The sequence below is a fragment of the Alosa pseudoharengus genome, unplaced genomic scaffold (genome assembly GCF_046254945.1).
Source record: "Alosa pseudoharengus isolate Yale_2024_CS ecotype anadromous, Long Island Sound unplaced genomic scaffold, YU_APseudo_1.1 YU_APseudo_1.1_scf_24, whole genome shotgun sequence".
NCBI lineage: Eukaryota > Metazoa > Chordata > Actinopteri > Clupeiformes > Clupeidae > Alosa > Alosa pseudoharengus.
In genome coordinates this window covers 32,251,989-32,264,498 of record NW_027468689.1, presented here as the reverse complement: position 1 = coordinate 32,264,498, position 12,510 = coordinate 32,251,989, and the positions used below count along the sequence as shown (strand labels likewise).

The 12,510-nt window shown below is 41.6% G+C and overlaps 1 protein-coding gene across 1 annotated transcript in view; it reads left to right on the top strand.

Moving 5' to 3' along the window:
- ly75 (lymphocyte antigen 75) overlaps nucleotides 1-11,498 on the top strand; it is a 37,672-nt gene extending 26,174 nt beyond the window's left edge. Inside the window, exons 27-35 of the mRNA XM_076303747.1 lie at nucleotides 142-303; nucleotides 3,695-3,817; nucleotides 5,775-5,960; nucleotides 6,978-7,210; nucleotides 7,682-7,859; nucleotides 7,994-8,155; nucleotides 8,737-8,859; nucleotides 9,641-9,814; nucleotides 10,128-11,498. Of these exons, the coding sequence (XP_076159862.1) occupies nucleotides 142-303; nucleotides 3,695-3,817; nucleotides 5,775-5,960; nucleotides 6,978-7,210; nucleotides 7,682-7,859; nucleotides 7,994-8,155; nucleotides 8,737-8,859; nucleotides 9,641-9,814; nucleotides 10,128-10,303 (1,517 nt within the window). The 3' untranslated portion in view covers nucleotides 10,304-11,498. The remainder of the gene's footprint in view (nucleotides 1-141; nucleotides 304-3,694; nucleotides 3,818-5,774; nucleotides 5,961-6,977; nucleotides 7,211-7,681; nucleotides 7,860-7,993; nucleotides 8,156-8,736; nucleotides 8,860-9,640; nucleotides 9,815-10,127) is intronic.
- The last annotated feature ends 1,012 nt before the right edge of the window (nucleotides 11,499-12,510 follow it).

Sequence of the window (12,510 nt, the reverse complement as noted above, 5' to 3'; positions counted from 1 at the left end):
TTAACTACAGTAGAAAACACATTTTATCTTAATGTAATGTAAAATTAGTTAGTATAACAATCAAGGAAAGAAGAACAGTTAGTCATGAGGTTGAATGAGGTCAGTATAGTAACATATCTCCCCAAATATCCTGAATTGTAGAAGACGTCATCACCCCGGAGCACACCTCCAGGCTCTGCCCCCACAAGGGCAACGGCCCCAACTGGTTCCCCTACAAAGACAACTGCTACACCTTCCAGCTGGTGCACTCCAGATGGGAGCACCAGGAGAGAGGCCAATTCCAGCAGACATGCCTGCAGCTCCGTGAGTGAAGCCCTGCTGCACACCCACTGGCCTGGATGTGTGGAAGTCTAACAGACATATCTGGCCTTATACACTTCCAAAGAAGTAGAGCAGTGGTTCTCAAACTGTGGTATGCAGACTCTTTCTAGTGGTACTCCAGGAGTGGAAATAATCCCTTCAAATGATATATCAAGAGTAAATATGCTTTTTCATGAAAGACAAAGGCTATTTTAAATTTAAAGTAGTGTGGTTAAGGATTTTTAGCCAATAGGTTTACTAGGCTAGTTTAACTGTATGGAATATTTAGAGATTACAGTTAGAGATTGTAGTACTCTGCAGAGAGTAGTGCGCTCAGCTGAACGTACTATAAGAACTCAACTCCCTGCTCTACAAGATATCTATTCCAGAAGAGTACTCCTAAGAGCCCAAAAGATTCTGAAGGACTCTTCTCATCCTAACAAAGGATTATTCCTACCGCTGAAATCAAGAAGACGCCTATGTAGTCACAAAGCCAGAACTGAGAGACTCAGGAGAAGTTTTTATCCCCAGGCCATCCGAACTCTAAACTCACACTATACTGACTTTGCACACATTCACTCCTCAGCACTCTCAAACATTTCCCAACCCTGAACTCACACTATTATTTCATCACACACATATCTGACTCCAAATTTTGCACATCTCCATAGAACTTTTTATTTATTATTTTTGATTTCTCCTCCATCTATCTACCCATGTCCTTGATTGCCTAGGTTTCTGCCCCCCACCCCCATCTCCAACACACACACAAAAAAAACACACACTTACATCATCACTGTCATCACCTCACATACATACAGCACACTGCTTGCTACAGTAAGCCTCCTCTACATACTTGCTGCACACTGCCCCCCCTCCCTACATACACAGCACATTGTCTTCAGGATCTTCTCCAACACACATCTTCACTGTCACCACTCACATACATCATACATACAGTACTCTGCTTGCAATAGTAAGTCCCTTCACCATACTTGCAGTACACTGCCCCCCTCTCCCCTACATACACAGCACATTATTTCATCAGGAAGCTTCTCCAACACACATCCCCAACATACTTACAGCACACTGCCCCCCCCCCCCCCCCCCCCCCCAAATACACAGCACATTGTCTCATGAGGAAGCTTCTCCAACACACATATTGCACACTGCCCTCTCCCCACAAACACAGCACACTATTCCATCTCCCTTGTCATCCCCCCAACACACACACCAAGACCCCTGGCAGTTGGGTTAGCCCCTTGAGCCGTGGATCTGCCCAAGGTTTCTTCCTTAGTAAGGGAGTTTTTCCTTGCCCCTGTTGCTCTTGGGTGCTCCTTGTTGGTGCCCCCCCCCCCCAATCCCAATCCTCCCCCACCTTTCTTATGCAGCCCTTGCCACTTAATCTACTAAACCCCTCTTCTACTGCACTTTTTACCCCCCCCCCCCCCCATAAATGCACAAATAGGCTGACACCAGACATAATTTCACTGCATTTCTTACATCCAGTAACTATATGCATGTGACAATAAACTTCCTTGTATCCTTGTAACATTTGCAAATGATTGACAAGCAAAGCTGTGAAGCAAGCAAAGGATGCAAAAATTATTGTGATTGACGTTGCAATCATGGCTCCAAATGGGAATTATTAAGGGCTGTATTTTGGGTCACCAGCGCATGGCGTAAAGTTCGTTATTCACCCGCGCAAAGTTGAATTCGCTATTTTGCACGTTTATTTTTTAAGCATTGCGCCCAGGGGTGTGGCAGTTAACAACCTAGGGAGGGGACTAGCGCATTGTCTAAAAATCGCTATCATACACCACCTAAACCTGGTCAGAAGTCAATGGCGAGTTGTTCATATGCTATTTTAAGAGCGCATGTCAAAAGTCATATTGGTAGGTGCACGCACCATCCTTCTATCATTCATGAACGCACACCAGCGCACGTCCATGCAAAGCATTACAAATTGCACGATTATAATGGGAAACATAATTAGAACAAAGATATTACGAAATACTGTGCATCTCATGATGAGTAGTTATTCACCATCATTTGCAAATTGGTAATGACGGTTAAAAGTGATTAGGGGAGAGGCGAGAGACACGTATGGAGCACAGCTGAAGACGCACTGTCACGAGATATAAGCAACTCCTCTGCAGGATAAATGTTGTTTTATTCAGTCATTTGAGCAACATTAGGGTAAGTGTTGCTTTTTCCAGCCTATGTTTTCGATAGTAACCCATTGTCAGTCAATAGTGAAAGTAACTGCATATAACTGTCTTGTCGTTGACTGACTCCTTGGTGAAGTTAGTTTCACTTTGTCAATGAGTTCAAATAATAGACGTGCAAATGCGTGAAGGCTATGCTAGGTTTTAGTAAAGCATGGTTTAAGAATGACTATTCCATACGGTCTCGCAAGCAGCCTCCTTCAAATGCGCCGTTGAATGCCAAAATACCGATGCATTTATTTGACATATCGCGCGTTGCGCCGTTAAAGGGAATGACAGATGTCATTCTCATTGGTTTAAAATGATGTTACGCCCCAAACACACCCATATGACTGATTAAAAGACCTAGGAACACCTTGTTACGCCATGCGCTCAACTTTTGAGAATGAAACCCCTCCCAATGTGAACTGGACATCCTACTAAATTTTAATAGACTTTTGACGAGTGACGATGCACTTTAGAATGTCATGATAGGGCCCTAAATGTAAATCAGGTTTATCGGCCAATAGCAAGCATTCTGCATTAATCCCATCCGTGAATTAGTCACACAGAGCACACAGTGAACACACAGTGAGGTGAAGCATACACAAACCCGGAGCAGTGAGCTGCCTTGCTACAGCGGCGCTTAGGGAGCAGTGAGGGGTTAAGTGCCTTGCTTAAGGGCACTTCAGCCATTCCTACTGGTCGGGGATCGAACCGGCAACCCTCCGGATACAAGCCTGAAGCCCTAACCAGTATGCCACGACTGGTTAGAAATTGAAGTGCTGTGAATATGTTGAGCAGAAACTGAAATTTGCGACAATGAGCCCAGGACAAGTGCTACTGGCAACGTGAGCAGTCCCAGTGAAATTTCCATGGTACCTACCAGCAACAATGCAAAACAGTGTACAGTGTACAATATATTAAATTGGCCTACGCTACTGTATTTTAATGCCGTTCATAATGGTGGTACTTGAAGAACCAATTGTTTTCTGATGTGGTACTCATTGTGAAAAGTCTGAGAACCACTGCTTTAGAATATATGATAAATATCATATAATGTTATAAAACCAATTACTAATTGCCCCAGCTATTACATGTCTGTTTTATTTTATGGAAATTGACACTCTGAGACAGTTGAAAACTGGGATTTTCAGAGGTAGGAATTTCACCTGTGTATCTTCCAGACCCAGATGCAGTGCTGCTGACCATCAGGGATGAGGATGAGAATGCGTTTCTGCGGGAGAAGCTCCAGCCCCTGAAGGACCTGGCCCTTTTTGTATGGCTCGGGCTGTACAAAGACAACGCCAGTGAGTTCCAGCCCCACACACTGCACCTCACTCAGCTGCAGGGGCCCTTTTGACTTCTTATATTATTTATTAATCTGATTCTCTTCAGCCATCTTTATTTATTTATCTTTATTTATTTCCCTAAATGGCTTTTGGACTTTAGTCTTTAGGAGACTATGGGTACGAGTTTGGCGGCGATATAACATCGACAAATATGGTAGAGCATGCACAGTATTGTACTGAATTGCTAGCGGGAGGTGTGATGAAACGCAATAAGTAGGTTGGGCCAGGTAAGATTCAATTAATGAAAGGTTTGGTGAAAGCTGACCAATCACAGCATTGACCAATACCTTTACATGGAATGTGTCAGATGAGATTACAATAGCTTTTGAAATCTCAATATTGGGCATCTGAATAGTCTTTCAAATAATAATAGGCCTTACATATCTTCTGCTATTCCAAACAATTAAATTCATGAAAACACGAAAACATGGTTGTTGCTTTCAAACCAGTTTTAAACACCATATAACACTCGACCAAGCTGTTATTTTATGTAGTAGACCAGGGGTGTCAAACATAAGATCCGGGGGCCAGATCAGGCCCGCCAGCAGGTTTCATACGGCCCCCCAGATGTTTTGGGTAAGGAAAATTAGAAAAAAAAGATATGCACATCCAGTTGTCTTCAACATTGTGTAATAAGCAATATCTCTATGATCTGATAAATTGATTAAACCTAGTACAAACCATCATTATTATCAGTTCATTATTTGTACTTGTTTGCTCATAAGGGATATAATCAATTAACACTCTGACACCGATGCAGAAAAATGATAATGACCATGACAATGATGGCCCCCCACGAGGTCTCCATCCAACAAACCTGTCCCACTACCTAATATGAGTTTGACACCCCTATAGTAGACTAATATGATTTTGAGCAAACCATATGCAATATTACATATTAAATGGTCACGCTGAATCGTGTTTCACTCTGTGATAATGGCAAAAATTATCTTCTAATTTAAATTTAATTTCACTTATAGAGCGCCAAAACATTACACATGTTTCATGGCGCTTAACAGAGTGGTTTGTCTGCCTTGTTTTATATGTGTTGGCTATGCATTGAAATACTATAATACGCTCTGTGGATAAACCATGATTGGAAATAATGGTTTATCCACAGAATAATAATAATTGACATGGCCTAAACATGCTTTTTGTAGCCTATGTTTTAGAATAAGTGCCCCTAATATTTTCCAAATTCAAAAGCACTTACTGAATGGGAGTGGACTAAGATCAAATAGTTTGAAGAGAAATTACACAACTATATCTGATCTAAGTTTGGGTGCCATACTTCGAGGTTGTTTTTCGGCAAGCGATGGCTCCATACATATTTGGAACTCGCAAAAAAGGCAATCATTTGCACATCAGCCTATATACTAGCAAAATGGTAAATCTTGCATTGGAAAGAGAGGGTGGACATATAAGATACAATTATAAAACCAGTCTAGGTTGCCTTCTCAGGAACTTCAACTGCTGTCAGTTTGGTAGGCCTGCTTAATTAATGATCGTCACATTACGATAGCATAGTTTGAATAATGTAAAGAAGTGTACCCTCTGAACTCCAAATATGAATTCAGTTAATTACTTAAATAATGACATGTTACTAATGATGGTTATTTGCAGCCAATATCGCATAGGTGTTGTGGCTATAGCCTACTCCTACTGTCCTGCTTATTATTAATACTTACTTACTGACTTACTGACTGACTTACTTACTTACTTACTTACTTACTTACTTACTTACTAACTAACTAACTAACTAACTAACTAACTAACTATTGGACATGTTTGGCACATGTAATGTCCTGTCTTGCCTTGATGACCCTGGATCAGGATTAATTACTCTAACTACTGTCATCAGAGAACAGTCTGCCTGAACGTCCCTGATCTGAGGTCTGTGTTTTACCCCCCGCAGCCCAGCAGCTGAAGTGGTATGATGACACGTATGTGCAGTACTCCAACTGGAAGGGTGGTCGGCCGGAGGTGAACGGGCAGTTCCTGGCAGGTCTCAGTCTGGACGGAAGCTGGGATCTCTTCTCCAAGGAACAGTACTTCCAGCACTTCAAGCAAAGGAGTGTAGTGGCTTGCAAGATTGAGCGCAGTGAGTTCAGTTTGCCCTTATGTCCGAGGCATTGCAGTTTGTGGCCATCTGCCCCATTGTTATTGTAGACAAGACCTACTATCTTGTCGTCAAGCCCACTAGTGATCCCAGTAATGCCTTGCCTTGGAGGCCACATGGAGACCTCTAACGGAAAGTTCTGAAGTTCCTAAAGTAGGAACCCTTATAGCTGCACCTTATGGGCTACACTGAGCACAAGCCAACAGAACCCTTATGGGCTACACTGAGCACAAGCCAACAGAACCCTTATGGGCTACACTGAGCACAAGCCAACAGAACCCTTACAGCAGGGCTACACTGAGCACAAGCCAACAGAACCCTTATGGGCTACACTGAGCACAAGCCAACAGAACCCTTACAGCAGGGCTACACTGAGCACAAGCCAACAGAACCCTTATGGGCTACACTGAGCACAAGCCAACAGAACCCTTATGGGCTACACTGAGCACAAGCCAACAGAACCCTTACAGCAGGGCTACACTGAGCACAAGCCAACAGAACCCTTACAGCAGGGCTACACTGAGCACAAGCCAAGAGAACCCTTACAGCAGGGCTACACTGAGCACAAGCCAACAGAACCCTTACAGCAGGGCTACACTGAGAACAAGCCAACAGAACCCTTACAGCAGGGCTACACCGAGCACAAGCCAACAGAACCTTTATGGCATTTTTTCACTGATGTTGCGTATGTGCTGCTGTTGTGTCTAATGTAGCCATATTGGTGCAGCATACTGTATGCTCTGTGGATGTTGTGCTTTAGTTGCACGTTCGTTATGGCCTGGCCATTAGGAGCAGCATATTGGTGCAGCATATGCTCTGTGGATGTTGTGCTTCAGTTGCTTGTTCATTATGGCCTGGCCATTAGGAGCCTCTCTCTGAGCAGAGGAACTGGGAACCTGTGCCTTTCAGGAGATGTTCTGTGTTACTCTCTTTAGTTAGGGGAAATGTTTTGTCAAAGGATTTGAGATAAATGCTAATTCTTAATTCTTTCCTCTAAAGATCCCAAGGACGAATTCAAGATATCTCCATGGGAGGCGAGGAAGTACATTAACTACAGCTACCACGTAGTGGGCCGCAAGCTCACCTGGTTCCAGGCTCAGGAGGAATGTGCGCGGGGCGGCGGCCATCTTGCCAGCATTCACAACGCTACCCAGGGCACTGAGCTGCTGGCCATGGCTAAAAGGGATGGTTTCCCCCTCTGGATCGGCCTGTCCAATCAGGATGTGAGCTTCGTAAGTGCCAGGTCTTCATTTTGATCAGGACATAATACCTTTGTCAGATTTGACGTTATTGGAGTTGATGTAAATTTTTCAAGGACTTTTCACTAAATATATTTAGTCAATAAAAAAAAAAAAGAGAAATAATTGTCCAGAATGTAGATATAGTCATCATAGGCTGTCTTCTATGACTAAACAATTATTGAGTAATCAGAAAATTAAGACTTTGTCCATATACAACTCCCCCTCTTCAAACGACTGTAAAAACGGAGCAAATTGGAATAAGCATTTTAGCATTTCATTCTGGCAAAGTGCATCATACAGTAAGATTGTGGTCATTCAAATTGATATTAGTGAATATGTTTTTACATTAGAGTACATATTTTAGTATTTGTAATGTTCTCTTAGTGTTAATGCATATATTTTTCATTTAAATTCTCTCTTATTTTCTCTATTTCTCTCTCTCTCTCTGTGCCCACCAATCAGAGTAATGGTTCCCACTATGAGTGGTCAGACGGATCTGAGTTTGACTACATCCCGACAGGTTTCCACAAAGGCTCTGTGGTGGACGGCTGTGTGTTCATGGACACCTCCGGGATGTGGATGAGCATCAGCTGCCAGGAGAGGATGGAGGGGGCACTTTGCTACAACAGCACCTTAGAGCGTAAGGATGCTGGTGACTTTGCCTCCTATCAGCAGTCAAGAGCCACTCTACACTATTTTTGTTAGTTTTTATTATTATTATTTCTAATTGATATTATTGATTGTAACATGTTAAAATCTCACAACAATCTACAGGCACGAGCCCTCGGAAAGCCCTGAAATCCAACCGCTGCCCCAAGACAGACGGTATCGCTCAATGGGTGGAACATGAGGACCACTGCTACGCCTTCGACATGACTTTCTACAACTTCACTGTCTACACCCTTGACGACGCCAAGAGAGTCTGCAAAGAGCTAGGTAGATTTTGATCTCAGGAGGCAGTACTTGTTTTTAATGAATTGTGTACTTTAGACAGTTACGCTGATTGACAACTAATTGCATAAGTGCTAAATGATTGTGTGAGTATAAATATTGTGTCTATTTATGGACACTGTTAGATTATGTTTACAGGTATCATAAATTGAGAGTTTATGAGTTTATGAGAGTTTATGAGTTTCAAATTATAGTTTGTAAATTGGACAGGTAATTGGCGTCAATATCAAAAGAAATGGTCAGGTTTGACAAGGTCTGTTGTACAGGTATTCATATTGATGAGTGACCTTAGTTTGTGAAGCTTTCTGCTCTTCCTAATGCCATTGCTCTTTGAGTGCTCAGAAAAATAGAAAGAAGTCTATAAAAAGTTCTAGTTACCACAAGCTCTTTGCCTCTTCAAATTAAATGGAATATTACTATGTCTGATATTTGTGTCTACCGGTAGATGTTTCTGTCTAGGGTTTTCAAATGACCTGAATTAAAACATCTGGCCTATATGTGTGTGTGTGTGTGTTACTATTAATATCCCTTTACATGAATGTCCTCTGCTTCCATTTGATTGACAGATTCATCAGCACACCTGCTCAGCATCAAAAGCGAAGTGGAGAACGATTTCATCTCCAAGTACATCAGGGACAACCCCCACATCACCAGCCATGTGTGGCTTGGCCTCGAGTCAGACACAAAAAGTAAGGCAACAGCAATCCGGTCATTTGGCCTCTACAGGGGACGCTGCAATACAGGAAGTGAGCTCATATCTTAGCAACGCTTTGATGTCCAAAGTCTAAACTTGATATAGGGACTTGGTATCTGATTGTGAGGACACAATAGGATATTGGAATCACTGGGCCTCTATAGGGGGAAAACACGAAGTGAGATGTCTCAGCAACGTTTTGATGTACTAAAGTCAAACTTACAGGGGCTTGGTACAGGGGCTTGGTACCTGATTGTGATGACGCACTAGGAAATTGGCATCATTTGGCCTCTAAGGGTGCTGAAAACAGGAAGTAAGCTCATATCTCAGCAACACTTTGATGTATGAAGTCCAAACTCGGTACAGTATTTATAGTCTATATCTTTATAGACTATACTTTATAGTCGATTGTGAGGATGTACAAGGAAAATGGCATTATTTGGCCTCTAGGTGCGCTGTATAGGTAGTGAGCTCATATCTCAGCAACGGCTTGATGTACTAAAGTCAAAGTTGGCACAGGGACTTGGTACTTGATTGTGAGAACGCACAAGGAAATTGCCGTAATTTGTCCTCCTTTCTTTATCCAATTGCCATTAAAAAGTTGCTGTGCTTCATTATGCCATGACAACGCCATTCCTGCTAGTGTACTACTAGGCCCCCACATATCGTATGCACTGTTTTGTGGAATACTTATTGAGAGAATATTGATTTATTGGTTAATGGACATCCAGGATTTTTGCCATTGACAGTCATAATTAGATATTGCACTTGTTAAGATTTAAGATGGATGGACGACAGCAAAGTGGACTTCTTCAAGTGGAACAAAGATCAAAAGTTGAATTCTCTGCTTCCAAACATCTGCGCTGTCATGCTGACCAATGAGGAAGGCACCTGGAGACAGACCAGCTGCAGAGATAGCCACAGTCGCATCGTCTGCAAGGCCCCTATGCGTGAGTGACCCATGGATCTATGTTTGTGTCTGTGATTATTATTGAAAAATCCCACTGTTTAATTGCATATAGTACAATTCCCAAGTCCTGTGTAAAGAAGTGTGTTTTACAAATACATGCTGCTGATCCAGGTTAGACTCTGAGTGCAAGGTGAAGCCTACAGAAAGGCTTTAGAAGGTTCAGTCTCTACGAAAGTGCAGTCTGAACTCATTCAGTATTACAAAAAAGCCCAAAGTGTTCCGCCTAGACTGATATGCTATTATGTGTGTGTGTGTGTGTGTGTGTGTGTCTGTCTGTCTGTCTGTCTCTATAGGGTCAAGTGGCATCACACCAGCAGTGATCTTCTGCATCATTGTGATACCAGCCATATTGGGCATTGCACTGTATGTTGTTTTCAAGAAGACGCGCCACCACTTCTTTAGTGCTGTCCGCTACCAGCGCAGCTTCGATGAGGTTGACAGCACAAGCATCATTAACGACACAGAGTAACTGCACTTCTGCAAACTCGGCAGAGGAAAAAAAAAAAGTGCCTTTCTGCATATGAACATGCTTCCGACATCAACTGAACCAAAATCAAGACTACGCCTGCTCTGCATAAACACCATTATTTATTATCATAACCACCGTAAAAAAAAACATAAACTGAAACAAGAATTCAAGCTGATATTCACAGGTGGTGTACATATTGACTCAAGTCCAGAATGATGTTTCAGGTGATATACTTAAGATCCGGGTACTCATTTTATTTTTGCGATTTTTAGTTGATATTAACTGTTTTGACTAAACATCTTTTTAATGAAAAGACAAAATGCAGGGCTGTGGAATGTTAAAAGTTATAGTGGTGGCACTGGACTGCTGACACTTGCTTTAGTTATGTGTAAACACTGGTTGTTATGTGAGAATAGAGAATGCTGTGAGCAGCTCTGTTTAACGGAGGGGGGGTGGGGTGTGTCAAACTATTTGATGATTTGTGATTTGTTTTCTTAATGATTTGATTGACCACTGGCAGGGTCTCGTTTTTGAATTTGAAAAAAAGCCACCCTAAAATAAGAGACTATATCGTAGGTAACTAGCATGGTGTGTTTCAAACTAAGTAAGTAATTTTTTCGAAACCTATTTTGATCATAAGATGCACTTCCACTGTTTTTAGTTTTTTTTTTTTTTTATAAACTTGTTTAGCTCTTGATATATTTTTGTTCAAGCCAAAGTCGCTTAAACTGTGATGACATGAGTGTATGAATTCATATTTTTGAAGATTACGTTTTTGATTTCTTAAAAAAAATGTTTACATCTCTGAGTGGGTTTGATGCCTGAGCTGGCGTAATTCTTATTCATGCACTGATCAAGGTGTAAATGCCCTTAAACTAATTGACTAAACTTGTATTGTTTGATTAAGTCATTAATTAAGCAATTTGTCTAAAGGCATTTGATTCACTTCTCCAATCACTCCCTTCATATGATGTCAGTTAAGTCCATGTGTTCAGATTGTGCAATCCAAAGTGTTAACAAATGGGAGATCTCAGCCCTCTTCTTCTATGCACTCAAACTACTGAGAATTTGAGCACTTTAAAACTCTTTCCATTTATTTTTGTCACTGCTTTTTATGTGTAAATTGGAATGCAGTTGTGATTTCTGTATTTCTGGTCTTTTTTTAATAAACACTTAAACATATTGCTTCAACATACATACCATTCTAACAAAAGATCTCTCAACTCAATTTTATGTTTTTGTAATATATCTTTCCACTCAATATTATGTTTATGTAATATGTTTACGTTTTAGTTATTAGCAGAGACCACACACTCATACACAAAAACAAACACTCATCAAGCAGCAGTGTAGTCAGGGTGCAAGTCACCGCAATTGACCGCAGCCATCTTTATGAAAATGGCGTTTCATTGGTGCTTGTTTCCAGCTCCAGCTAGAAGGTTCCACTATAGAATCTTTTGTTCCATGTTACAGGCGGAGACGACGTAAAGTACAACAGTATGTTGTTGAAGATTTGATATTCCCTCAGAGGAAAAGTTGTTCACATTTGTTAACGGGCTCAAACAATTTATGGATACCAGGACTACAGCAAATGACTCTCGAGAATTTTGTTGTTGCTGTTAAATGCTTCTCTATAACATTATACATATTGTACCGTAAAAAAACCAACATTGAGCAGTGGTCTGTCCATGAGGGTAGTACAAACTGCTATGCTGAAGTACAGCTGTACAAAGAAGATATCACAGGTAGACAGTGGCTCTTGACTGTATAATTTATGCTTGAATGCAGTAGTGTTGGGTTTGCTGACTACAGATTGCTGTTGTATCAGAGAGGAATCAACTTTCAAGGTTTAAAAGGTAAGGTCAGCGATTTCTGGCAGCAGTAAGCTGTTCTGAAACTCAATAGCCATACAAACAACATCCCCCCCTCCCTTTCAGATTGTCCTTCTAAAGGCCTACACACACACACACACACACACACACACACACACACACACACACTGCAGAGAGAGCAGACAATAGCGCCTTTTTGCCCTCATAGTAGATGGAGATCATGTGTCATGTGCACCAACTGCATGACTACAATGAATCATCAATAATACATCTGCCTGTCAATAATTTCCCAATGCCAACACAGAGGAGGGCGGTGTTCTACAGTGAGCAGATTGGATTAGGGACATTGTAACTGCATGATACTACCAGAAGATT